The sequence below is a fragment of the Thalassophryne amazonica genome, chromosome 2 (genome assembly GCF_902500255.1).
Source record: "Thalassophryne amazonica chromosome 2, fThaAma1.1, whole genome shotgun sequence".
NCBI classification, from domain to species: Eukaryota; Metazoa; Chordata; class Actinopteri; order Batrachoidiformes; family Batrachoididae; genus Thalassophryne; species Thalassophryne amazonica.
This window is the reverse complement of record NC_047104.1, coordinates 71435930-71460815: the sequence shown is the minus strand read 5'-3', so window position 1 is coordinate 71460815 and position 24886 is coordinate 71435930. Positions and strand designations below refer to the sequence as shown.

At 39.8% G+C, this 24886-nt stretch overlaps 1 protein-coding gene across 2 annotated transcripts in view; it reads left to right on the top strand.

Moving 5' to 3' along the window:
• LOC117525767 (potassium channel subfamily K member 2-like) overlaps positions 1-12524 on the top strand; it is a 123937-nt gene extending 111413 nt beyond the window's left edge. For both annotated transcript variants that reach the window (XM_034187709.1, XM_034187717.1), the window contains 3 exons: positions 455-641; positions 733-872; positions 11888-12524. In XM_034187709.1, the coding sequence (XP_034043600.1) occupies positions 455-641; positions 733-872; positions 11888-12232 (672 nt within the window). In that variant the 3' untranslated portion in view covers positions 12233-12524. The remainder of the gene's footprint in view (positions 1-454; positions 642-732; positions 873-11887) is intronic.
• Positions 12525-24886: the final 12362 nt, after the last annotated feature.

Here is a 24886-nt window from a genome sequence, read left to right as displayed (position 1 = left end):
AAAATCCCTTCCAATCTTTCTTTGAGGAACATTGTTTTTAAAACATCACAATCATTTTCTCACATTTGTTGACAAACTGGAGATCCTCTTCCCATTTTTAGACATTAAAAGACTCAGCCTTTCATAGATATTGCTTTTGTACCAAATCACAATTAGTCATGTTTGAAATAAGCTTGTTTAATTATGTTTTTGTTTTTAATCTTATTACGAACACTAAATTACCCCTGTCCCAACCAGGAATGATTGAAAAATAAGACATATCTTGGGTTCGTACTGTCTGCAATAAAATAGAAATCAAAATAAATGTAAGAATCACTGTTGGTTTGGTTTTATTTTTTGTTTGTTTGTTTTTAAGTGCATTTCCCATACCGTCCCAACTTTTTCAGCTTTGGGGTTGTAGATAGTGTAAAGGTCATTTTGTGCTTATTGTCCTCTGGCTCTCTGTCACCTGCAGCAGTGGGACATCAGTCAGACTAAGATTCGTGTCATCTCCACGCTGCTCTTTGTGTTGTTTGGTTGTCTACTGTTTGTGGCGCTCCCAGCTGCCATCTTCAAACATATTGAGGGATGGTCTGCCCTGGAGTCTCTCTACTTTGTGGTCATCACACTGACGACCATTGGATTTGGCGACTTTGTAGCAGGTACAAACACAGCGAGTCACTGGTTGACTAATCAGGTGCTGGGTGGATTTGGATCCTGTTAAAATCTCCCAAAACCTGTCTGTGTGTCTAGGTGGTTCAGAAATAGACTATTTGGACTACTATAAACCAGTTGTATGGTTCTGGATTCTGGTTGGCCTGGCCTACTTTGCTGCCATCCTCAGCATGATAGGAGACTGGCTGAGAGTAATTTCCAAGAGGACAAAAGAGGAGGTAGGAGGCTGTTGTTTTTAATTCTCCTTTTAAAATAGTTTTTCTCAGTACACTTGGTTGCAGTGCTACGTCTCTGCATCAACTTTTGCCCTCTACTTAATTTCATTTCAATGATATGACTGTTTCATAATCCAATCAGCTGTCTGCCGTCCACAGTCACCCATTACCGTGAGTCTCTCCAGAGACACAGAACTACATCTGAACAGCAAGAGATCGACACCGTGTCACAATCAGCAGCAGAGAGAGAGAGTTGATAAAGATATTTTAGGCAATTATTAATCATGTCCACATCAGGATATTTTTATTTGTATAGTGCTTTCTAAACAACTGCTACCTAGTGCATGACAACAAAAAATACAAAACACAAGACAAGAAATAACGCATTAAAGCATAATCATAAAGATACATAAAATATTATGAATAATAAAATTAAAAAATCATGACCATTAGTAAGGAATCCACCCATAATACATGGCCAAGAAAATTAAAATGCAATAAAATAACAAAATACATTGTGGATATTTATAATTAAACTAGCGTGTTGACTATCCATCACTATGTGATGGTAAATGCTGCTACTGAACATACCTATTAAAAAGAGAGACAACTAATATTACCACATTAAAGCCTCTTCATACACACAATATTTTTTGTTACATTTTCAATCACACAAAGGGTGTCAGCAGCTCTGTCTGGCACTTCTTGGATGCCCTTTTTCTTTCCTCAGCTTGAATGCCCTTTCTCTTATCTTCACCAGTTTTTTTGAATGAGTTTTTCATTCTTTCCCTTTGTTTTGCCAGTTTTTCCCCTTTCTTGAACTGATAACATTTTCCTCCTTTTTAACACTCTGCAAACTTTCCTTTGATTTTCCTATTAATGTACATTTCCATGTCACTTTGGTCAGAAATTAAAGTCAATTTTTTTTTTTTTTCAAGCACATGTAACATATATTGCATGGCTTATACAATACATAGAAAAAGGAGGGAGCTTTTAGAATTGGTAGAAAAATAATTTTGATTATTTTGGGGTGCAACATGTAAAATTGGACACGTTTTAATATTGGAACACTCTTTAAAGGAAATCATAAGTCCTACCTAATAATAGGACATCAGTCACTGCATCAAAGTCACAACTACTCAATCACTGATCTTATTGTCTTTTGTTTGCATCAATCATTAGCCTATAAAATTAAAATGGGATGAATCATAAAAAAATAAATGGGGGCATCTAGTGCGGTTATGTGAGTGGACAGTATAGTGTATAGGTTTGGGAGAATATTGTTTGCAATTTAAAATGTGGCATAATTTTAAAACAGTGAGTGACTGTAGCAGTGAATATACCGTGTCATTGGCCTATGTTTTCAATAACTTTTGTTTATTTTTGTTTGTTTATTGCTGAAGTGAAGCACCATGACACTGGTCTAAGCATTTTACAAAGGCAGATTATATTCGTCTGAGGCAGGAAGAGGACTTAAGCCCCGTTTACACATAGACGGTCAGAGCTCCCGGAAGCGTCAAGGAAGAGTTTTTGGCCATCTTAAGGATCAAACGCCATTGTTAACACCGGCACTAGGGGGCGTGGCTTAGTTCCGGCTTTAACGGGAATCGTCGAAAAAATTATTCAACATGTCGAATAATTCCGGGAGCGCTCCCGGAGAATTCGCGTGATGACGGAGACAACACGAACAACGGCGTTTGATACTTTTTAATCTCCGTTTCATCCTGCCCCTTCGATACTTTTTAATCTCCGTTTCATCCTGCCCCTTCCTGTAGTGCCGCAGTTTACACCGTCGTAATTGGCGGCCGGCGTTGTATCCTTAATCAACGGCGTGTAAAACAGTGATAGAGCCCACATCGGCGTCCTCAAGGGCGTTTTAACCGGCGACAGAGGCAGACAAAACGGCGGTGCTAGCGGACAGTACGCCGTTCTAAATGCCACCTTCCGGTTAACGGCGTTCCAAACGGCCGATAGGTGCCGGTCAGTATAAAAAGGCTAGCGCGCTGCATGCAGGCCTCTCACTTGCGGCCAGCTCCAGATATTTTTGCAGAGAAGCTCCAGTATGCCTCCTAAAAGAAAATTGGCAGCGCCAAGGACTTACCAAGAGGTCTGGTTCAGAAGCAGAGGGGAGGCCTGTGGTGGAGACAGAGCAACACTTTGAGGAGGGGGAAAAGGAAGGAGAAGAAAAGGCTGAGGATGATCTCCCTCCCCCTGCAGTGACAGAGGCATGTATTCCTGCTGCTTCAGCCTATTATACTCTGGGGGCGGTGCCTATATGCAAAAGTTCCTGAAGTAACGCAGGATTTGCCTGGATAAAACCAGCGGTACACAGGGCATTATTGGCGGCAGCAGAACACCGCCGTTCTCACGCGCGTCTTAACCTGTGTTTGTAAAGGATAGAACTGGGTATTAACCCCCGTTGCCTGACGTGTGCCGGATGCTACGGCATCAAAACGCCACTTTATTCGGCGGATTTAGCAGCGTTTTATCCGCGTATTTGCAGCTAGTACGGTGGTCAAAACGGCGGCGAAATGCTCCGCCCCTTTCCACTGCGAAAACAACCGGAACTTCGGTCTACCTACTACCCACCGACAAAACCGTCTATGTGTAAACGGGGCTTTACTTTGGCTATTTGTCCTGAACACGCTGTGATTGGTTGAGCGCAATGAAAGTGGGTCACATGATGACATCATCGCGCTCAACCAATCACAGCGTGAAATTCCAGTCATGTGCCAGAGGCCACGTGGGTTACACCACGTGACCAGAATTTCATGCTGTGATTGCTTGAGCACGATGACGTCATTAATGGATAGTAGACTTATAGTGTGTTGTCCCGGGAATAATGTTTAGCGCTAAGTTATATTTGCTGTTTACAGCAAAACTAATTTAATTCCTTATCATAGAAATGACTGAAGAAAGGTTTGTTGTTTTTTTTTTTTTTTCATTAAAGACTCGCAGTACAAGCTTCATGCAAAATTATCAGCAGTAAACAAATGAGTGGAAATACAGACTGGTGCAGGAATGACAAACAGGTTTATAAAAAAAAATACAGAGCAGATTATCATGCTTCACATGGTGCATTGTAAAACACAATAAGTTAATTTAACTAAAAAAAATAAATGCATAGGTAATGGAATGCTTTGGTATAATACCTGCAAATCAGTTTTATTGCCAGTTTTCTTCAGACAATTCAGAGAATGGACACTTGAACAGTTCCAAGTCACTGAATATGTCTTAGACTTTATTTACATGAATTATGAAGAAATACAACCCTTGGCAAAAATTATGGAATCACCGGCCTCGGAGGATGTTCATTCAGTTGTTTAATTTTGTAGAAAAAAAGCAGATCACAGACATGACAAAACTAAAGTCATTTCAAATGGCAACTTTCTGGCTTTAAGAAACACTATAAGAAATCAGGAAAAAAAATCGTGGCAGTCAGTAACGGTTACTTTTTTAGACCAAGCAGAGGGAAAAAAATATGGAATCACTCAATTCTGAGGAAAAAATTATGGAATCATGAAAAACAAAAGAACATTCCAACACATCACTAGTATTTTGTTGCACCACCTCTGGCTTTTATAACAGCTTGCAGTCTCTGAGGCATGGACGTAATGAGTGACAAACAGTACTCTTCATCAATCTGGCTCCAACTTTCTCTGATTGCTGTTGCCAGATCAGCTTTGCAGGTTGGAGCCTTGTCATGGACCATTTTCTTCAACTTCCACCAAAGATTTTCAATTGGATTAAGATCCGGACTATTTGCAGGCCATGACATTGACCCTATGTGTCTTTTTGCAAGGAATGTTTTCACAGTTTTTGCTCTATGGCAAGATGCATTATCATTTTGAGAAATGATTTCATCATCCCCAAACATCCTTTCAATTGATGGGATAAGAAAAGTGTCCAAAATATCAACGTAAACTTGTGCATTTATTGATGTAATGACAGCCATCTCCCCAGTGCCTTTACCTGGCATGCAGCCCCATATCATCAATGACTGTGGAAATTTACATGTTCTCTTCAGGCAGTCATCTTTATAAATCTCACTGGAACGGCACCAAACAAAAGTTCCACCATCATCACCTTGCCCAATGCAGATTCGAGATTCATCACTGAATATGACTTTCATCCAGTCATCCACAGTCAATCAATCAATCAATTTGTTTTTTATATAGCGCCAAATCACAACAAACAGTTGCCTCAAGGTGCTTTATATTGTAAGGCAAGGCCATACAATAATTACGGAAAAACCCCAACGGTCAAAACGACCCCCTGTGAGCAAGCACTTGGCAACAATGGGAAGGAAAAACTCCCTTTTAACAGGAAGAAACCTCCAGCAGAACCAGGCTCAGGGAGGGGCAGTCTTCTGCTGGGACTGGTTGGGGCTGAGGGAGAGAACCAGGAAAAAGACATGCTGTGGAGGGGAGCAGAGATCGATCACTAATGATTAAATGCAGAGTGGTGCATACAGAGCAAAAAGAGAAAGAAACAGTGCACAGTCCACGATTGCTTTTCCTTAGCCCATTGTAACCTTGTTTTTTTCTGTTTAGGTGTTAATGATGGCTTTCATTTAGCTTTTCTGTATGTAAACCCCATTTCCTTTAGGCGGTTTCTTACAGTTCGGTCACAGACGTTGACTCCAGTTTCCTCCCATTCGTTCCTCATTTGTTTTGTTGTGCATTTTCGATTTTTGAGACATATTGCTTTAAGTTTTCTGTTTTGACGCTTTGATGTCTTCCTTGGTCTACCAGTATGTTTGCCTTTAACAACCTTCCCATGTTGTTTGTATTTGGTCCAGAGTTTAGACACAGCTGACTGTGAACAACCAACATCTTTTGCACCACTGTGTGATGATTTACCCTCTTTTAAGATTTTGATAATCCTCTCCTTTGTTTCAATTGACATCTCTCGTGTTGGAGCCATGATTCATGTCAGTCCACTTGGTGCAACAGCTCTCCAAGGTGTGATCACTCCTTTTTAGATGCAGATTACATAATTTATTCCTCAGAATTGAGTGAGTCCATATTTTTTTACCCTCTACTTGGTCTAAAAAAGTAACCGTTACTGACTGCCACAATTTTTTTTTCCTGATTTCTTATAGTGTTTCTTAAAGCCAGAAAGTTGCCATTTGAAATGACTTTAATTTTGTGTCACGTCTGTGATCTGCTTTTTTTCGACAAAATTAAACAACTGAATGAACATCCTCCGAGGCCGGTGATTCCATAATTATTGCCAGGGGTTGTACAAACAGTATGGCACTCTATGGTAAATCTGTGTGGAGTAGACAGTTCTCAAAAACCGAGTGACGGTGCAAGAAGGAGAAGAGTGAGGAAAGCAACCAAGACACCCAGACAACCCAGAAGAAGTTAAAGGCTTCTCTGACTGTGATTGGAGAAATTGTGCATAGTGCATGTTTGCATTTTGTATCCCCAGTTATACAGCTTCATGATGAAGTGGTATAGAGAAGCGTTTTCTTTCACCAAAACACCAAATCTAGGCTTACATCTCAGATGTACCTTCTGTCAAATTGTAGGTGAACTTTCAGGTCTTCTTTTATAAGAAAATCCTCATCACGTCATTCAAATGTTAATATAGCAACTGCCACAAAACCATTTCTTTGCCTTTGGTGTTCTTGTAATTCCAGCACAGCTGAAGTGTAACCAGTGTAACCCTCAAGATGTTCACTGCAAACTGGACACATCATTCCAGTGTTCCGCAACTCCTTTCCACAAGCAAGTAGATGTAACCATCCTTGTGAACTAAAATACTGGCTGACACAACGACATCTCATTACAACATGCAAATGCTATGTGTGAGATATCTTTTATGTTATCCACTCCTAGCAATACGTTTCCAGACAGCCGATTCAGCATTGACTCATTTACAGACCACTAGAGGACCACTGATATGAAACAAGAAATAATGTCAGTGATTTATAATTTTTAAAATAAAAAAATATATTATTCAAAAAATAATCTATCAATGGACAGTTCCTTTAAAATACCAAATAACTATAATATTTAATTTTTGTTTTTATTATTTTTATTTGAACCTTTATTTAACCAGGTTAATCACACATACATAATAGAGAGCTATTTTCCAGCAAGAACCAAAATGTTTTTATTTTCCAATAAATCTACCAGTTCCTGTGGACGTATAGTAGGTTCAGACTGCTCGGCTCGCACATTGCAGTCAGGACTGGTACTAGCTGCATCTGCATCCATTTCATTCTAGAATGGAAATGACTGAAGTGTATTCATGTTAACAGTGGTTTTAATGCAAATTATCTTGTTTATTTTAGTATTTACATGGACTTCAAAAAGCTAAGGTATTGACTGTTCTGTCATGAAGAGTATTTTTTTAGCTAGTACGAAAATAATAAGGTTCTTTTTTTTCCTCAATAAACTTAAATGTTCCTGTGGAGGTACATGTCCAGACGTCTCAGTTTGAATCATGCTGCAATGAAGAGGAATAACTGCATCTGCCTTCATTTCACTCTTTAAATGATGCAAAAGTATCACTGACACGTAACGCAACATCATTGCGTGTTTGCAGATGTCCTGCTCGCTAAAGTGGGTCCCTGTTAAAGTGGGTCACGTGGGTCCCACAGACGGTGACATTATCAGGCTCAACCAATCACAGAGTGTTCCGGCTTGACCAATCAGCATGTTCAGGGCAAATAGCCCAACACCCTCTGCATTTTCCAAAAGAAATAAAGTCAAGTCAAATCAGTGGCATGCAACAGGAAAATTTCTGGTGTGGACAGAGAATCAAAGAACTTACCTTAGTATAATCTATCAGACATAGTGATCCTGACTTTAACCCTTTGGTTTCTGGTGGAATTCCCTTTGGCAACAGACTGTAAACAAATCCACATGACCCCAGCCTCGCTTTCGCATCATAACAACGAGGGGTTTTACCATCATGGATAATCATTCTCAACAATTTGGGATTAAATCTGATACAAAAAAAGGCTAATTTTGTCAAAAGTACATGAAATTATTTGCTATAACTTTGGTGAATGACCCTGTATCATTTGTTCTATCTGTCAACAAATTTGAGGAGTTTGTTGCTCAGAAAGGTTCAAAATGGTGAAATTCTGTGAGGCTTGAAGTGTTTGATATTTTGCAATGCAAGTATGTGGACTGTTGATGGGAGCAAATAAGCAGCCTGCATGCAAAATTTGAGCTGCCTGGAGTGTGTAATAGCTGAGATAACTATGGCCACAGAAACCTGAACAGGTTTATATATACAGATGTGGGTAATGCATTTTAAAGATTTAAAAGACTCTGCAGCATATAATCCACAAACAAAGGAGCATGATAAACAAAACCCTGTAGCCTGCTGAATTTTTCCACACTTATGAGACACAAAGTAAACGTACAGCCTGAGAGTGCAGAGCACGGGAAGGCAAAATAAATAAACTTCAGAAAGTCTGTGAGATATGATCACATTTAATATTTTATTTAATATTTTTATATGTTAACAATAAAACCATAAAATCTGCTCACACTATGCTGGAAGCCATAATATCTGTCATGTGGTAAAATTGCCTAGCCTTTGTTAAGAAATAGCTTTGACCTTAGTGACCACAAGAACGAGGCTTTGGAAGTGAAAGAAAATGACAAACTCATTTCAGGCTCCATGTAACTACAAAACAAGACATACGAGGTCTGTCAATAAAGCAACGGTCCTTTTTATTTTTTTCAAAAACTATATGGATTTCAATCATATGTTTTTATGTCAGACATGCTTGAACCCTCGTGCGCATGTGTGAGTTTTTCCACGCCTGTCGGTGACGTCATTCGCCTGTGAGCACTCCTTGTGGGAGGAGTCGTCCAGCCCCTCGTCGGAATTCCTTTGTCTGAGAAGTTGCTGAGAGACTGGCGCGTTGTTTGATCAAAATTTTTTCTAAACCTGTGAGACACATCGAAGTGGACACGGTTCGAAAAATTAAGCTGGTTTTCAGTGAAAATTTTAACGGCTGATGAGAGATTTTGAGGTGATTCTGTCGCTTTAAGGACTTCCCACGGTGCGAGACGTCGCTCAGCGCTCTCAGCCGCCGTCGTCAGCCTGTTCAAGCTGAAAACCTCCACATTTCAGGCTCTATTGATCCAGGACGTGGTGAGAGAACAGAGAAGTTTCAGAAGAAATCGATTTCAGCATTTTATCCGGATATTCCACTGTTAAAGGAGATTTTTTTAATGAAAGACGTGCGGACGGGTCCGCGCGTCGGGACGCAGCCGACGCGGTGCGGCGGCACAGGAAAAACACCTCCGTGTTGATAACCATTTGTAAAATCCAGGCGGCTTTTGATGGCTTTCAGTGGAGTGAGTATATGAGAAATTGTTTAACAGCAGGACATGTTCCAACTTGTCCTTAAGGCTTTCAACAGAGGTGTTTTTCCTGTGGCGGAGCGTCGCGTCGGCTGCGTCCCGACGCGCGGGCCCGTCCGCACGTCTTTCATTAAAAAAAATCTCCTTTAACAGTGGAATATCCGGATAAAATGCTGAAACCGACTTCTTCTGAAACTTCTCTGTTCTCTCACGACGTCCTGGATCAATAGAGCCTGAAATGTGGAGGTTTTCAGCTTGAACAGGCTGACGACGGCGGCTGAGAGCGCTGAGCGACGTCTCGCACCGTGAAAAGTCCTTAAAGCGACAGAATCACCTCAAAATCTCTCATCAGCCGTTAAAATTTTCACTGAAAACCAGGTTAATTTTTCGAACCGTGTCCACTTCGATGTGTCTCACAGGTTTAGAAAAAATTTTGATCAAACAACGCGCCAGTCTCTCAGCAACTTCTCAGACAAAGGAATTCCGACGAGGGGCTGGACGACTCCTCCCACAAGAAGTGCTCACAGGCGAATGACGTCACCGACAGGCGTGGAAAAACTCACGCATGCGCACGAGGGTTCAAGCGTGTCTGACGTAAAAACATATGAATGAAATCCATATAGTTTTTGAAAAAAATAAAAAGGACCGTTACTTTATTGACAGCCCCCGTATGTTAAAAGAGAAGGAAGAAGTGCCTGTTTTGGCTATATTCATTAAAAAATATATATATTTTTTGAGTTATCAGAGTCCATCAAAGCTGAGCAGAGGTAGGCCAAAAATCGAAAAATGGCAACAGACAGGTGTAATGTTGTTGTGCACTGTGTGGAGGTTTTGTTTTCAGCCCTGTTTGTTTGTGAACAGCCTGAAGCCCACAATTTTTCATATATCCTTATAAAACTTTTACTGAAGATTCATATCCTGATAGGCAAGAACTGATTCAATGTCAAAGTCAGGAAACATCCCTATTTTTAGGGCCCCTTCACACATAGTACAAATGTGGCTGAAGCAGGAAACATATGCAATTCGTGTAAAATCAGAGCTGCCTCCAACGCCTTATACAGCTGTCGCTACAACTATTTGCACTCACCAGGGGCTGAAAGACAGTGTGCCCTGTGACAGCCCATTCGATCCCTCTCGCGGCAGGTGTCTGCCAGATTCCAGCTGACACACACAAACATCCAACACGGCTCACTTGACACTTAGAAAATGTGTGGCCATTCACGCTGTCAGCACGAAAACAGGCAGCAGACGATCACTCTGGAGCTGGATGTGAAAGTTGTCTAAGTGCCCCACAAGTGTGGCGTTGCAAAAAGCAACACACGTGGTGCATGTGTCTCGCAAGTGTGCGCGTGTCACCCCCCCCTACACATGTGGCGTGGGGGTGGGGGACATGCGGGATGGACAGCCAAGTGTGTGAAGGGGCCCTTAACATTGAACGAATTTTCAAAAGTTCATAACTGTCAAAAAAGATCAAATTTCTTTTATATTTGAAGCCTTATGTGGGATGGTATCCTTTACCAACTGGCAAAGTTTGATCCCGATCTGATCCAGATTGGAGATTTTGTAGCCATTTAAATTTACCACTGAAAATACCATTTAACACATATTTTACATTATATCTTAAACATGTCCCAATTACTCTCGTATTTGAAATTGAGGTTCAGACTGGCACTCTATCACCTGACAAAGTTTGATCCAGATCTGATTGGGATTATGGATTTGTAGCCCATTTGGTGGACATGTTGCATTATATCTCAACCAAAAGTGTCTCAATCAATGGAAACTACACCACCAAAATTGGAGGAGGTTCCAGTTTTATGCCTGTTTGTCTGTCTTCCAGTTATCAGTAAGAAAGCAAGTGCCAAAAAGCAATGGCAAATTGTGCATAGCAGAGATAACCAATTTTCTGTGAAAATTATCTGAAAAAGAATTCAGAAACTGAAAAAACAAAACAGGACAACACCACAAAAACTTTGATTCAAGTGCATGAACTAAATACATACTCCTGACATTTGATTACATCTAATTTAGCTTATGAAAAGCCACTTCTAACAGGACTTTGACATTTAAAATTTTTACCAAGGTAAAATTTCATAGAATTGGAAACCAGTTGCAGGTCAAGCTTTCTTTTAATTTTAGAAGAGTGATATTTTGTTTCCAAGGTGTGGTTTCTCCCACACAGCGTGGTAATTTTGACCAGTTCCTGAGTTAGGCATTGATTTCATAATGTCTGTTGTAATGTCAGATGATTTTGCAAATTTCCCACAAAAATCAAAGGAGTACTATAAAGTGAACTACATTTTAGGGAGCATGTAAAAAAGATTTGCAAGCCAGATATAGAAAATTCCAAATCATATGAGAGAAGTCAGTTTGGTGGTTTAAGAATTCACAGGTCCAACACTTCAGAGGGGAAGAGAGAGAATTAAAAAAAACCCAGCAACAAAGTAAATAAATCCAATTAATGTTTATAGTTTCCAGATGCAGAAGCACTGGAAACTGTTTGCTTTTCCATATGTCATTTCATTATTTCTTTTAATGATGTTTTTCCCATTAGAATACATTTATTTTGGTAACAGCAGCCAGTGACTATTTCAGGGACAAACCTGTGATCACCGGGACACTTCGGCATGTGTTCTCTTCTGTGTCGTCTCCTTCACTGCCGCATCTGTGTCCTCACAGGTGGGCGAGATCCGTGCACATGCTGCAGAATGGACGGCCAATGTGTCTGCAGAGTTCAAAGAAACACGCCGACGTGTTAGCGTGGAGATCTATGATAAATTCCAGCGTGCTGCGTCTATCAAACGCAAACTGTCCTCTGAGCTGGGGTTCAGTCCTCCCCCTGAACTCACTCTGCCCAAGAGGACTGTGTCTGTCAATTTCAACAACGAGCAGGACAGGGAGAAGAATGAGAAGGACGCCGAGCTGCAGGCCTTGACCACACCTCTGACTAGGAACGGTGGTTTATTCCTGAACAGTCCAGACCCAGAGACAAGAGACATGTCAACCATAGAGCCCATCAAGTAGAGAAACAGCAGCCAAATCTGTTTCGAGAGTTTTTTTAAAGTGTTTCCTTTTGCCAAGAGAAATCCAATGATGCCACAATGGAAACGACTGAGGTTTGTGATAGTTTTTCTGAACAAATCAAGTTTTGTTTTTTAGATATACAGTATACGTCTCCACACAGAGAGGTCAGAGATTTGCTCAGGAACATGCCGGTGGATGTTTGACAATCAGAGACACGCGTCTCGCTGTCTCATGCTAATGCCGAAATGTAAACTGAAGCTCAAGAACCTAGTTTTGTTTGGGTGAGCACTGTTGTGCCTTGCTTTTTTTTTTTTTTTTTTTTTTTTTTTTTTTTTTTTTTTTGAACTGGTTGTTTGACAGCCAACATTTTCTTACCTTTCTGATTCCAATGATCAGAAAAAAAAACATGTTGCCTACTGAAGAGTAAAATTTAAATTCCCAACATGTAGTATTTGATGAATGTATCTGAAAAAGCTTCTCTGTGAAGCACTCCAAACAGGTTTCATACCAACAGCTTACAGATAAACCTTGTTTGCAAACTGACGCTGACAGTTATGGTTCTTTTCCAGCTTCAGTTCATGTGATGTGTTGTGAAAATTAACTCCATCAGAACAATTCCCTGGATTCACCCCACTATCCCGATCTGCTAAAACATTTAAAAGTTTCTATTCAGCACAGGCCAAATATTTTTTGACGTTTGGCAAAATTTGTTTTTGTTTTGAACATCCCTGTTTTTAAAAGTAAATAAATAAAACTTAAGCAGATGTATTCCTACTACACCAACAGTATATTTAAGCCTGCACTGCTATAATAAATCAGATTCACAATACTTGAACCTCTATCTCAAATGCTCCATCACCTTCAGACCACTGATCTCTATATAATACTGGATAGCTCATTGGCCAATATTTTTGAAGCAAATCGGCCGCCATATTACCACTCGCATGTGCCGCTCCTGAAAGCTCTTTTCTATCTTTAATCAGGTGCATGCAACTTTATTCTTTGTGATTTTGTTTAAAAAAAATGCCTTCATGTGCAGCTATAAAATGCGCAAATTGCCAGTTCAAAGGCTGTGGATGAACATTTCAACTGTGAGTATGATTGAAATGGAAAGTAATGAACAATAATTTGAAGAGTTCTATCCCTTATTCCAGCATAGGCATAGATAATAATGATATTAATAGGTGGCATGGCTTGTGTGTAGCCACATGTTGAGTTTTGGGTTGCATGAACTAACCACCTCTCCTGTAGCTAATTAAGTGGTGTTTTATTCTTTCAGTGCAACTATATACAACCCCTGGCAATAATTATGGAATCACCGGCCTCGGAGGATGTTTATTCAGTTGTTTAATTTTGTAGAAAAAAGCAGATCACAGACATGACACAAAACTAAAGTCATTTCAAATGGCAACTTCCTGGCTTTAACAAACACTATAAGAAATCAGGAAAAATAATTGTAGCAGTCAGTAACGGTTACTTTTTTAGACCAAGCAGAGGGAAAAAAATATGGACTCACTGAATTCTGAGGAATAAATTATGGAATCACCCTGTAAATTTTCATCCCCAAAACTAACACCTGCATCAAATCAGATCTGCTCGTTAGTCTGCATCTAAAAAGGAGTGATCACACCTTAGAGAGCTGTTGCACCAAGTGGACTCACATGAATCATGGCTCCAACATGAGAGATGTCAATTGAAACAAAGGAGAGGATTATCAAACTCTTAAAAGAGGGTAAATCACGCAATGTTGCAAAAGATGTTGGTTGTTCACAGTCAGCTGTGTCTAAACTCTGGACCAAATACAAACAACATGGGAAGGTTGTTAAAGGCAAACATACTGGTAGACCAAGGAAGACATCAAAGCGTCAAGACAGAAAACTTAAAGCAATATGTCTCAAAAATTGAAAATGCACAACAAAACAAATGAGGAACGAACGTCTGTGACCGAACTGTAAGAAACCGCCTAAAGGAAATTTACATACAGAAAAGCTAAATGAAAGCCATCATTAACACCTAAACAGAAAAAAACAAGGTTACAATGGGCTAAGGAAAAGCAATCGTGGACTGTGGATGACTGGATGAAAGTCATATTCAGTGATGAATCTCGAATCTGCACTGGGCAAGGTGATGATGCTGGAACTTTTGTTTGGTGCCGTTCCAATGAGATTTATAAAGATGACTGCCTGAAGAGAACATGTAAATTTCCACAGTCATTGATAATATGGGGCTGCATGTCAGGTAAAGGCACTGGGGAGATGGCTGTCATTACATCATCAATAAATGCACAAGTTTACGTTGATATTTTGGACAGTTTTCTTATCCCATCAATTGAAAGGATGTTTGGGGATGATGAAATCATTTTTCAAGATGATAATGCATCTTGCCATAGAGCAAAAACTGTGAAAACATTCCTTGCAAAAAGACACATAGGGTCAATGTCATGACCTGCAAATAGTCTGGATCTTAATCCAATTGAAAATCTTTGGTGGAAGTTGAAAAAAATGGTCCATGACAAGGCTCCAACCTGCAGAGCTGATCTGGCAACAGCAATCAGAGAAGGTTGGAGCCAGATTGATGAAGAGTACTGTTTGTCACTCATTACGTCCATGCCTCAGAGACTGCAAGCTGTTATAAAAGCCAGAGGTGGTGCAACAAAATACTAGTGATGTGTTGGAGCGTTCTTTTGTTTTTCATGATTCCATAATTTTTTCCTCAGAATTGAGTGATTCCATATTTTTTTCCCTCTGCTTGGTCTAAAAAAGTAACCGTTACTGACTGCCACAATTTTTGTTCCTGATTTCTTACAGTGTTTCTTAAAGACAGAAAGTTGCCATTTGAAATGACTTTAGTTTTGTGTCATGTCTGATCTGCTTTTTTTCTACAAAATTAAACAACTGAATGAACATCCTCCGAGGCCGGTGATTCCATAATTTTTGCCAGGGGTTGTGTGTATATATATATATATATATATATATATATACACACACACACACACTCGTATATAAGCTTGCTGATGATTACACAAAATGTGTATAAACTTTGATCAAAGAATCCTAATTTTTAGAATGGAGTATTTGTCCCAGTGAGATCTGCATAATTGAGAGTAGAAGGGGAGAATGTGTCAAAGTACTAAAAGAAAGAGGAAATAAATGAAACAGCTAATCATGGCAGACATAGATTAAGATGAAGGTTACATTATCTGGAGACCAAAATAAGAAAAAGAGAATCAGCTCAGTTATTACTCCAAATTGTGGATGTTCTAATAAGCTATGTGCGGGCTGCATAACTTGCGAGTGGTAAGATGGCCGCCGGTTTGCTTCAGTGGTTTGTACGGAGTGTGTGTGGGCCAATGAGCGATCCAGTATTATAATAAATGCATCATCACACACAGTGCAGGATTACTGCAACGAAGCTCCAGCTTCTAAAGCAAAATGTTCGATTAATATTACTCGTTTATCATGCACAAATAAATTAATAAATAAAATTACACATAGTACAGCATTTCTTCATGTGTTAAACTCTGTTTTACAGATTCCAGAAAAACAACGCTGCCAACATTAAAATTAGTAGAATTTGAAGGATAACGGAACAAAGCTTTTATTGTGATTCGAATTCAGGAAGTTGGAAGTTAGCATGACTAGCAACATATACTGTAGGCTATTTGAAGGCTTACACTGGTCAGTTTAATATTTGAGCTCAAAATATTGACATGTTCAGAGTTTATGATACATGTTACATTAATACTAGCCATTTTCTCGACCATTATAAAGAAAAATGGTTGAAAAGCACTTTTACCTGATGTTGCTGGGTGACACTGGTTCCAGTTCATTGTGCTTTAAAATAACTTCCTGATGCTTGAAATGCCTTTTGGAGAAGAAATCCATCATATGGAGCTTTGTGACTGTGCAGGTTTTTTAATTTAATGTGTGTACTTTAGCTTTTATTTGCAGCTGAAAGTGTGAGTTGGTGAAGAGCAGTGCTGCATTCAGGGCTGCACTGGAAGTTAGACAAAAGAGTTTCACTTTGACCCGCACTGTAGTTGTGGGGAAACTGGGCAGTGCAGTCTCATTTGAGGGTGGGCACTAAAGGGTTAAAATATGATATATTAACCCTACATCCAGGGACAGCCCTCATATGTCCCCATCAGAAACATGGCACTTTCTCTGAGTTTTGGGAAATTACACAGCAAACAAAGTGAAAATGCAAAGAAAAAAGTGACATTATAGTGGAAAGTGGACATGTGTTGCGGTTTGTTTATGACCCGGTGTCGTGGACCAAACTGTCCCCTCTAAAAATTCATCTGCCCTGCCCTCACTGCGCATGCATCTGAGACTGACTCTCTGAGTCTGACTCTCCACACCCAAAGCGATCAAAGGGAATAATGTGACTATTAACCATCAGATGACAAAGTAAAACCTCTTAAATCGTCAAGTCACTTTTAAGCAGAAACGTGGTGATAATCCGTGAACCGCGGCTGACACTCAGAAATGACGCATGCGCAGTGAAGGCAGGGCGGGACGATTTTTTGGGGGACCATTCAGTGGTGACATCGGCGTTCAAACATGTCAAGGCGGTTGTGCAGGCGAGAGAACGCAGCTACTCTATCAAGGTGTGTAGGCTAAAACTTACTGACAGTCTATTTGCCTTGTCATCCCTTCTCCACTGGGAAACGAAACCTGCACTTTTCGTAACTGCATCGTGATTGCAGCCAAAAACAAAACGAAAAAAAAAAGCATCACTTCACATGGAAAAAAAGCATCACTTCACAAAAAGCATCACTTCACATGGAAAAATGGGTATACCATTTTTCCATGTGAAGTGATGCTTTGTTTATGTTTTGCAATGGCAGTCTGCCCCTGGAAGTGGACAGATACCACAATATCACACAGGGGTTCAAACAAGACTGCACTGCCCCATTCACCAAAGAAAAAAAATAATTCTCATTAGCTTCAGTAAAAATACAGACTACACACACAGAGTATATAGTCTTATAAGATACAAATATATTAAACTTGACTTTCAGGTTACTTCTTTGCCAAGAATTAAACCTTCCTGACACATTTGTGCCAAAGGATAGTCTTGTAATGCTGCCTTTTTTTTTTCTTTTTTTTTTTTAAGCTTTAACCCTCTGGGGTCTGAGGGCATTTTTTGGACAGTTCACTCGCCTGGCATAAATGTTTTATTATTGCTGTTAACAGCTCTCACTGCATCCCACAATCAAGTTTTATGTCTCTTTTTTTTTAGGACAACCTGTGCTTTCAGAATATATATGTTTTTGTTGTGTTTTATAAGTGTAATAAAGGTTAACAATCAAAAATAGGCAAGGAAAAAATAAAGCAAAAATAATTTTCCACAAACATTTATTCAAAACACACAGCAAACTATAATAAACAACTGTTGTGACATTTTATAAAGGTAATTTGAGCTCTTGTGTGAAAGACTGTACAACAAAAAGGTTCAAACAATAAACACAAATGCACATTTTGAACAATATATACAAAATGGTCTGTGCATTTTGTTGTCCATTGATATGGTAAACAGTGCTTTACGCAGAGAAAGCAACAGAGTTATCCAGTAACATTCACATGCAAACTAGTGGAGCAATCCTGATAGTTACACACTCTGTTTGAGCATGTGAGACTGTCATCAGAGGCTCTCCGTCTGCTCCTGCTTTCATTGATCGCTGTGCGTAATGGCACAGGGCACACTGAGTATGTACTAATAGTATGTACTCTTTGGAGCACCCAGGGGGCTATTCAAACGGGCCAACTAGTAACATATCACTCCTGAAAACTATCTTTAGCTTTTCATGTGAGGTAAATCTGCCCTACGATTGGATTTTGGAAAACCATGTGATGGTGAACCAATTCCGATTGGACACTCACATTGTGCACATCATCACACAGCTTCTATGAGGAGTACAAGGATGGCTGATGGCTGGCTCGAAAGTCCATGGAGTTAACCTTTCAGCAAAAAAAAAGGTAAGTTTCTATCTCATATCATTCAAAAGTTATTTATAATTTAGTAAAGCTTGGTCTTAGCCATTGTGTTGTGAAAGTGTAGTGACACGGACCCACAATAGGGGGCGTAAATGAACGGACAATGAAAGAGTCAAATATGAACACTTTACTGTTGTGAAAAGCACAACCAAACACAGCAGATTACAGAATGTGTACAATAACCAATTAACAAGGGTGACGTGTGGGCAGGCTCGAGGATAGAGGACGTCTGTCCTGAGAAGAACCGGAACCACACGATTTCCTCCGCCACCGAACCTGGAGAATACTGGAGCCGCCAAATCCCGAACACCCCAGGTGGCCACCGTCTCCGCGTGTCGGATCCGGTACTGCTGGCGAGGAGCAGAGACAATCAGATGTGGGTGTGTGAACACCCAGTACAAACAATGGTGGAAATTCCACCTCCACCTCTCATACAGAAAAGCTGGCACGTGCAGTAGTATGTGTACTTATCAAAAGTTTGGAGTGAAGATGTCAGTCCAAACCCAGCCTCCAGCTGCAAGCACTCACAAAACCGACTGCAAAAATATCACAAGCAAACACTGTCTGTGGTAGACAAAATAATGGCTGAGAACAAAGTACCTCCTAAGGTAGACGATATCTCGGCAACGAGGTGGAGATGACGTCCGGTCTTTATGGAGTGGGATGATGAAGTGTAGATGGGTGACAGCTGTCAAGAGATAATGAGTGACAGCTGTCACCCCCAGCTGTGTCCGTGGCGGCAGCGCCCTCTCGTGCCTGAAGCCCGCACTTCAGGCAGGGCGCCCTCTGGTGGTGGGCCAGCAGTACCTCCTCTTCTGGCGGCCCACACAACACATTGTATACGACGGCGTCGGCCCCAGAGGGTTAACTGATAAAGAATTATCTTTGATGATGCTATAATTTTATTTATTAACTTTTAAATAGGGGATTCATAATATAACATTGCCAATACGATAAAAATTTACATTGTCTGGAAAAAATAATAAATGCTTCACCTGAAGGGAAAAAGTCAAACAAGCAGATGGCCTTTAACTATATTCAGTAGCGATCCGTGCAGTCTGTGATAGCAACCATAGTGACGGCTTCCCCCAACTTGCAAGAGGGATGCTGGGAAGTCAGCCAATGAGAGTAGAGATGGACGGTGAAATCAGCTGGCTGCGCTCTTGAAAGAGAATAATCCAAGATAGCGGAAAACACTGGGAAATATCAGGCGAGGCACAAACAGAATGGAAACAAATGCAAGCTCACAAGACTGATAAAGTTCAAATGGTTTAATAACAGGCAGGGGTTCTGTACACGGGTGGTCCAGCAGTGAGGCAAAAAGGCGAGAGGCTGAGATGTAGTGCAGTAAACAGGCACAGGTCAAAAATCACGGTGTAAGGGCTATCAGAGGCAAGGCAAAATCAAGGTCAAAAAACAAGGCGGAGTCAAAATACATACAGGCAAAAACAGAGCGAGGAACAGGGCTGGAAAGTGACACAAAATCAACAATCTGGCAGTGAGCAGTGATACTGGGCCTCATGTATCAACGTTGCGTACGGCGATATTTGAGTGTATATGGGGTGTACGCCAAAACGGCTGCGCTACTTGGCATTTATCAATGTGGTTGTTGGCGTACGCTGCGCTGAAAATATACACCAGGTCGAGAGGTGGCGTAAATTATACACCAAAATGAACCAGCGCTGGAATCCACATAAAAATGAAGATGATCAACATGATAAACAGTGCCATCATACAAATCAATGCATATGTTACATAAATAACACTTTCCTGATTATACTACATAGTAATCAATACAAATCCCGCCTTTGCGGGATTGTTATGGAGCACGATCCGTGGCCACAGCGCTGACTGCAAAGAAAGCGCTGCTCGCCTTTTTCTCCAGACTTCAAGCCTGGAGCCAGAGCAGCGCTGAGCTTAACTTCATGTGGTGTGATCGTTTTAGACTATGAAATTGATAATAACAACTGTAGTTTCATCATTCCCTTATTTTGCCTGTGCTGCAACCAGGTTTTGTCATCTCCATTCGGTTGTCACAATAAAATAAATACAGAAATACATTTAAAAAATAAAGAAATCTGACAGATTAGGCGTGTCTTATTAATTGAGTGAGCAAATATCCACATGTCAAGAATTATTGACATGTGAAAAGAGAATACAGTGGTCCCTCGCTATAACACCGTTCACCTGTCGTGGCCTCGGAGTCTCGCGGAGTATTTAGTCCAATTTTGCATGCCTTTTTTTTTTTTTTACAGTGTTCTGTGAATCTGTTTATAAGAATCTTGTTGCCCAGAAGAGAAAAGAGCACCAACAACTACTCATAACTGTGTTTGTCACACGGAAACAAACACCTGCTGCAGCGAGATGTGAGTGGGAAAAGGTGCAGCGCCAGGATGCAGAGGCCCGATCTGTGAAATACTGGTGAGTCACTATTAATAATTTCTTATGTGTCCGACCTCGTTCGTTGATCGTTATAATTAATTCGTTAGTTCTAATTGCCATCATAATTATTTATAGGAAAACGTTCTATTTTTATTTCTCAAACAAATGTTTGGGCCTGAAAACAGTTTGGTATTATTTTCCTACTAAGGTTTGAACTTTGAGAGTGTTTACACACGAGAGAAAAGTGAGAAAATGTTCATGCCTGATTGAGAAAGTGTATAAACTGTGTAGTGAGGGGTTTTACAGCTTTGAAACGTCTATAATAATTGTAAAAAATAATGCCGACTATGTCGCGGTTTCGCATATTATGGGCTATTTTTTAGAACGTAACTCCAGCGATTAATGAGGGACCACTGTAACACTTTATTGATTATATACTACAACACAATTGATACGACAGCCGCTTTTGACACTCTATTGGCACGCGTCGTGATTGGTGGAGTTCTTTTTCATTGCCGTCTTCCCGGCTTCCATGTCGTCAAATGAGGGTGTGTCTGAAGCGGAGTCTGAATATTTATGGGCGTGTTTATTATAATTACGATCGTTTCCACCCGCTGCATTTATCAAGATCACGTCAGGCGTAAGCCAGAAATGGGCAGGTGCGCACTGCTTGAAACATGTCACGGCGACTTTGGTGTATTTCAAGTTTACGCCGTAAATTTACGCCACAAGTGCGCAATATTGATACATGAGGCCCACTGTGAGGATTTAAATAAGTAGCAAACAAATCAAGTTGATGTGAGGCAGGTGTGTGGAAGTATCTGGAAGGGGGCATGACCAGGGGAGACAAAGGTTGTGCACAGTGCAAGATAGTGAAGGAAGGGAAACATAGAGTGGAGTGATGTAATAGACAAAGACATGTGAGCAGGTGCAAGAATGGGGGTGGATGAAAACACAGAGTAGAAAGAGTTACAGAGAGAGACGAAGGCACAAGGGCTGGTGCAGGGGCAAAAACTGAGAACAAAGATAAATCAGAGACCGAGGACAGAATACAAAACAACTATGACCGGGAAAAAACTAAGCATGAACATATGAACTGAAAAGTGAATCATCAGAATAAGAACAAAACTAAGATGTAAATAAATCATGACTGAAGGAAGAAATAAAAGATAACCAGGTGGTAAAACAACTTATATGCAAACAGAGACTAAACAAACCCGGTGACTACAGAATAATGCAATTAATAAAACAAGATAACTGATCAACAGAAAATGTAATAAATAAATGGAACAAAAATCAGATCAGCAACATTTAAAATAATAACAAAAACCAGTGACTAAAGCATAATACGATAAATGTGATAAACAGAATTAAACTAAGACTGGAATGATTAAGTGACCAAGAATGAACAAACACAAGGATGATGAACCGAAACAAAACCAATGATAACATGAGCATGACCATGACAGACATGAATAAAACCACTGAAGGCTCAGAGCATGAGAACAGAAACAGGTCTAGACCTATAACAACTAGCCCTAAAGGGCTGGATCATGACAGGAAACAGCTTATTTCTGTATGAATCTAATATGTTTCTCATATATTTTGTAAACGTGAGTGAGAAATAAACACCTCTAAATCTAAAAGTGCTATTTTTGAAATCAGATAACACCTCTGAAGTGATTTACAAGAGATCTTACAGATGTTAGCGTGCACGCCCCAGGAATGCACATCACATGAGGTCAAAAATAACTTCCGGTAATTTCAAAATTTTATGCATGCGCACGTACACTTCCTATTTAAGATTAAATAAATGGCATAGAGCCAAAGATTACCATGAGCTGACTTTAAAAAATATTGCTCTTTCAGAATATATACAAGTTATGTGTCAATTGCATAATATTCAAAGGCAGAGCCTTTATTCCTGTATACGGCATGTGCTCGCATGTATAAATATATACACTATATGCACCAGCTGTAGCAGAGGGTTTGGGGGAGGTGGTGGGCTCCTGAATATCTGTAGCCCAGGGGCCTCAGATGGTGTTAATGTGCCCCTGCTGAAGACGGCATTAAAAGGAAAATAAAATATTTGTTATTTAAAGCTGTACGGCCCTTCAAATTTCACAACATTGACCAAATATGTTTTTGCCCCTGTTTGTTTGTTTGTGAATAGCCTGAAGCCCACAATTTTTCATATACTGTTATGACATTTTTACTGGAGTCATATCCTGACAGGCAAGAACTAATTAAATTTTCAAGGTCAAAGTCAGGAAAAATCAAAAATTCAAGTGCATGAACTAAATACATAATCCTGACATTTGATTACATCTAATCACATCTAATTTAGCTTATGAAAAGCCACTTCTAACAGGACTTTGACGTTGAAAATTTTTCCAAGATATAATATTGTGGAATTGGAAACTTGCGTTCGTGAAGGTTTGCACTTCCACGAGTGCAGCGCTCAAGTTTTTACTGAAATCGGAGCCTTATAATGTCAGCATATTTTGTAATGTGTTGTAAAATTATAGCTCATTTTTATGAAGAGAACATATTTACCTGGGGGAATTCCATAACTAATATTTTATTTTCTATACTGTATCTGTCAAAGGTTCAAAGGTTCTTTTGAGATTTTTCCCTTCAGGGTAACTTAGTTTTTTGAGACAAACCAAATTTTGATCAACTTGGCAATGTCTTATTATAAATCCCCTATTTAAAGACTAATAAATAAAATTAATAAAAGAAAATTATTTTTATAACTTAAACCTTTTTAAAAAAAAAATCCAGAGGCCATATACTTTTAATTATCACAACTGGCTGAGGAAGGCAGAGGTTATGTAATCCTTTTTGTTTGTCTGCAAATATATCAAAACGTGGTTGATAGAATTCAACAGTGTTTTCTGGTGAGCTGTGCTTGAGTCAAGGAAGAGAGATCAAATGAGCTCTGCCTCAAAGTTTCCCCTTTTAGCCTTATTTGGCTTTAAGATTTTTTTTTTTTTTGACATTGTGAGAAACATTTTCTTTTTATATCTTTAAACATTTTATGTTATGACGTCACAAAGACTGGATGGCAGCAGAAATAAATAGAATTTCTGATTTCCCTGTAATATGCATATGTCGCGGACATGAACGAGCAAAGCTCGTCAGCATCTCACCATGTCATTTAGGTTCTTCAGACTTTATTTTGAGTAAATGCTTCAGGGAAGCATTAGCATGGCAAAAACCTTTCAGCTTCTGGGGGGGTTTGACCCCCCGCACTTTAAGCATTTTTCTTTATTTGCCTCTCACATGCCTAGAAAAGCTCCTCGCCATCTAACCATGTCCTTTAGGTCCTTCAGACTTTTTTCAGTAAAATTGTTCTTGGCAGCATGAGCATGACTAAAACCTGTTAGCTTCTGGGGGGGCGGACCCCTCACTTTAAGCATTTTCCTTATTTTGCCTTTCAGCTTCTGGAAGGGCTCTGCCCCCCATACTGTCCACCTTTTTAAACATTTTCCTTATTTTGCCTTTCAGCTTCTGGAGGGACTCTGCCCCCCATACTCTCCACCTTTTTAAGCATTTTTCCTTTTTGCTTTTCAGCTGACCACCCAAATTACAGCCCTCTTAACCCCCTGCCACTTTAAGCATTTTTTTAAATGTATAGATGTAAATTAATATTCAAAGTTTTCAGCTAGTTGACAGTAGGGCTATAAAATATGGTCAAATTATATCTCAATATTGTCATATAAATTGTCATGTAAATGTCACATATACACGCAGTCCATTTTCTTGAGCCACTTAGGTGGTTAGGGAGAGTTCCCATGGGATAACAAAGCTTTTCAACCTACCATCCAGTGAAATCACCTGCTGGAATCAGTGGCTGCAATGAAAATCTGCACCCTCTTGGCCCTTTCTGGAAGAAGTTGCCCACCCCTGGTCTAAATTAAAAGATGCTCCAATCATATAGAAAACTACACCACATTATTTGTCTGATCATAAAGATTCCAAAAAAGGTATAGTTGGACATTCTGTGACTGAATGTTATGGAGTTATGAGGTAAAAGCAGCAAGAATGGTGACAAAGGTCAGTTTCAGTTTGTACAGGGGTCAAAAATTAAAGTTGCTCCATTCATTTTGCTCCAGCTGTATTTGATGCTTGTATCACCATTTGAAGGATTGTTTCAGTTATCTGCTGCACTAATAAGCCAACATCAATAAGACACCCGAATTAAAGGAGAAATGCTGCTTTTAACAACCTGGACCTCATTTCTGGCATAAAATACGGTCATTTACTCACC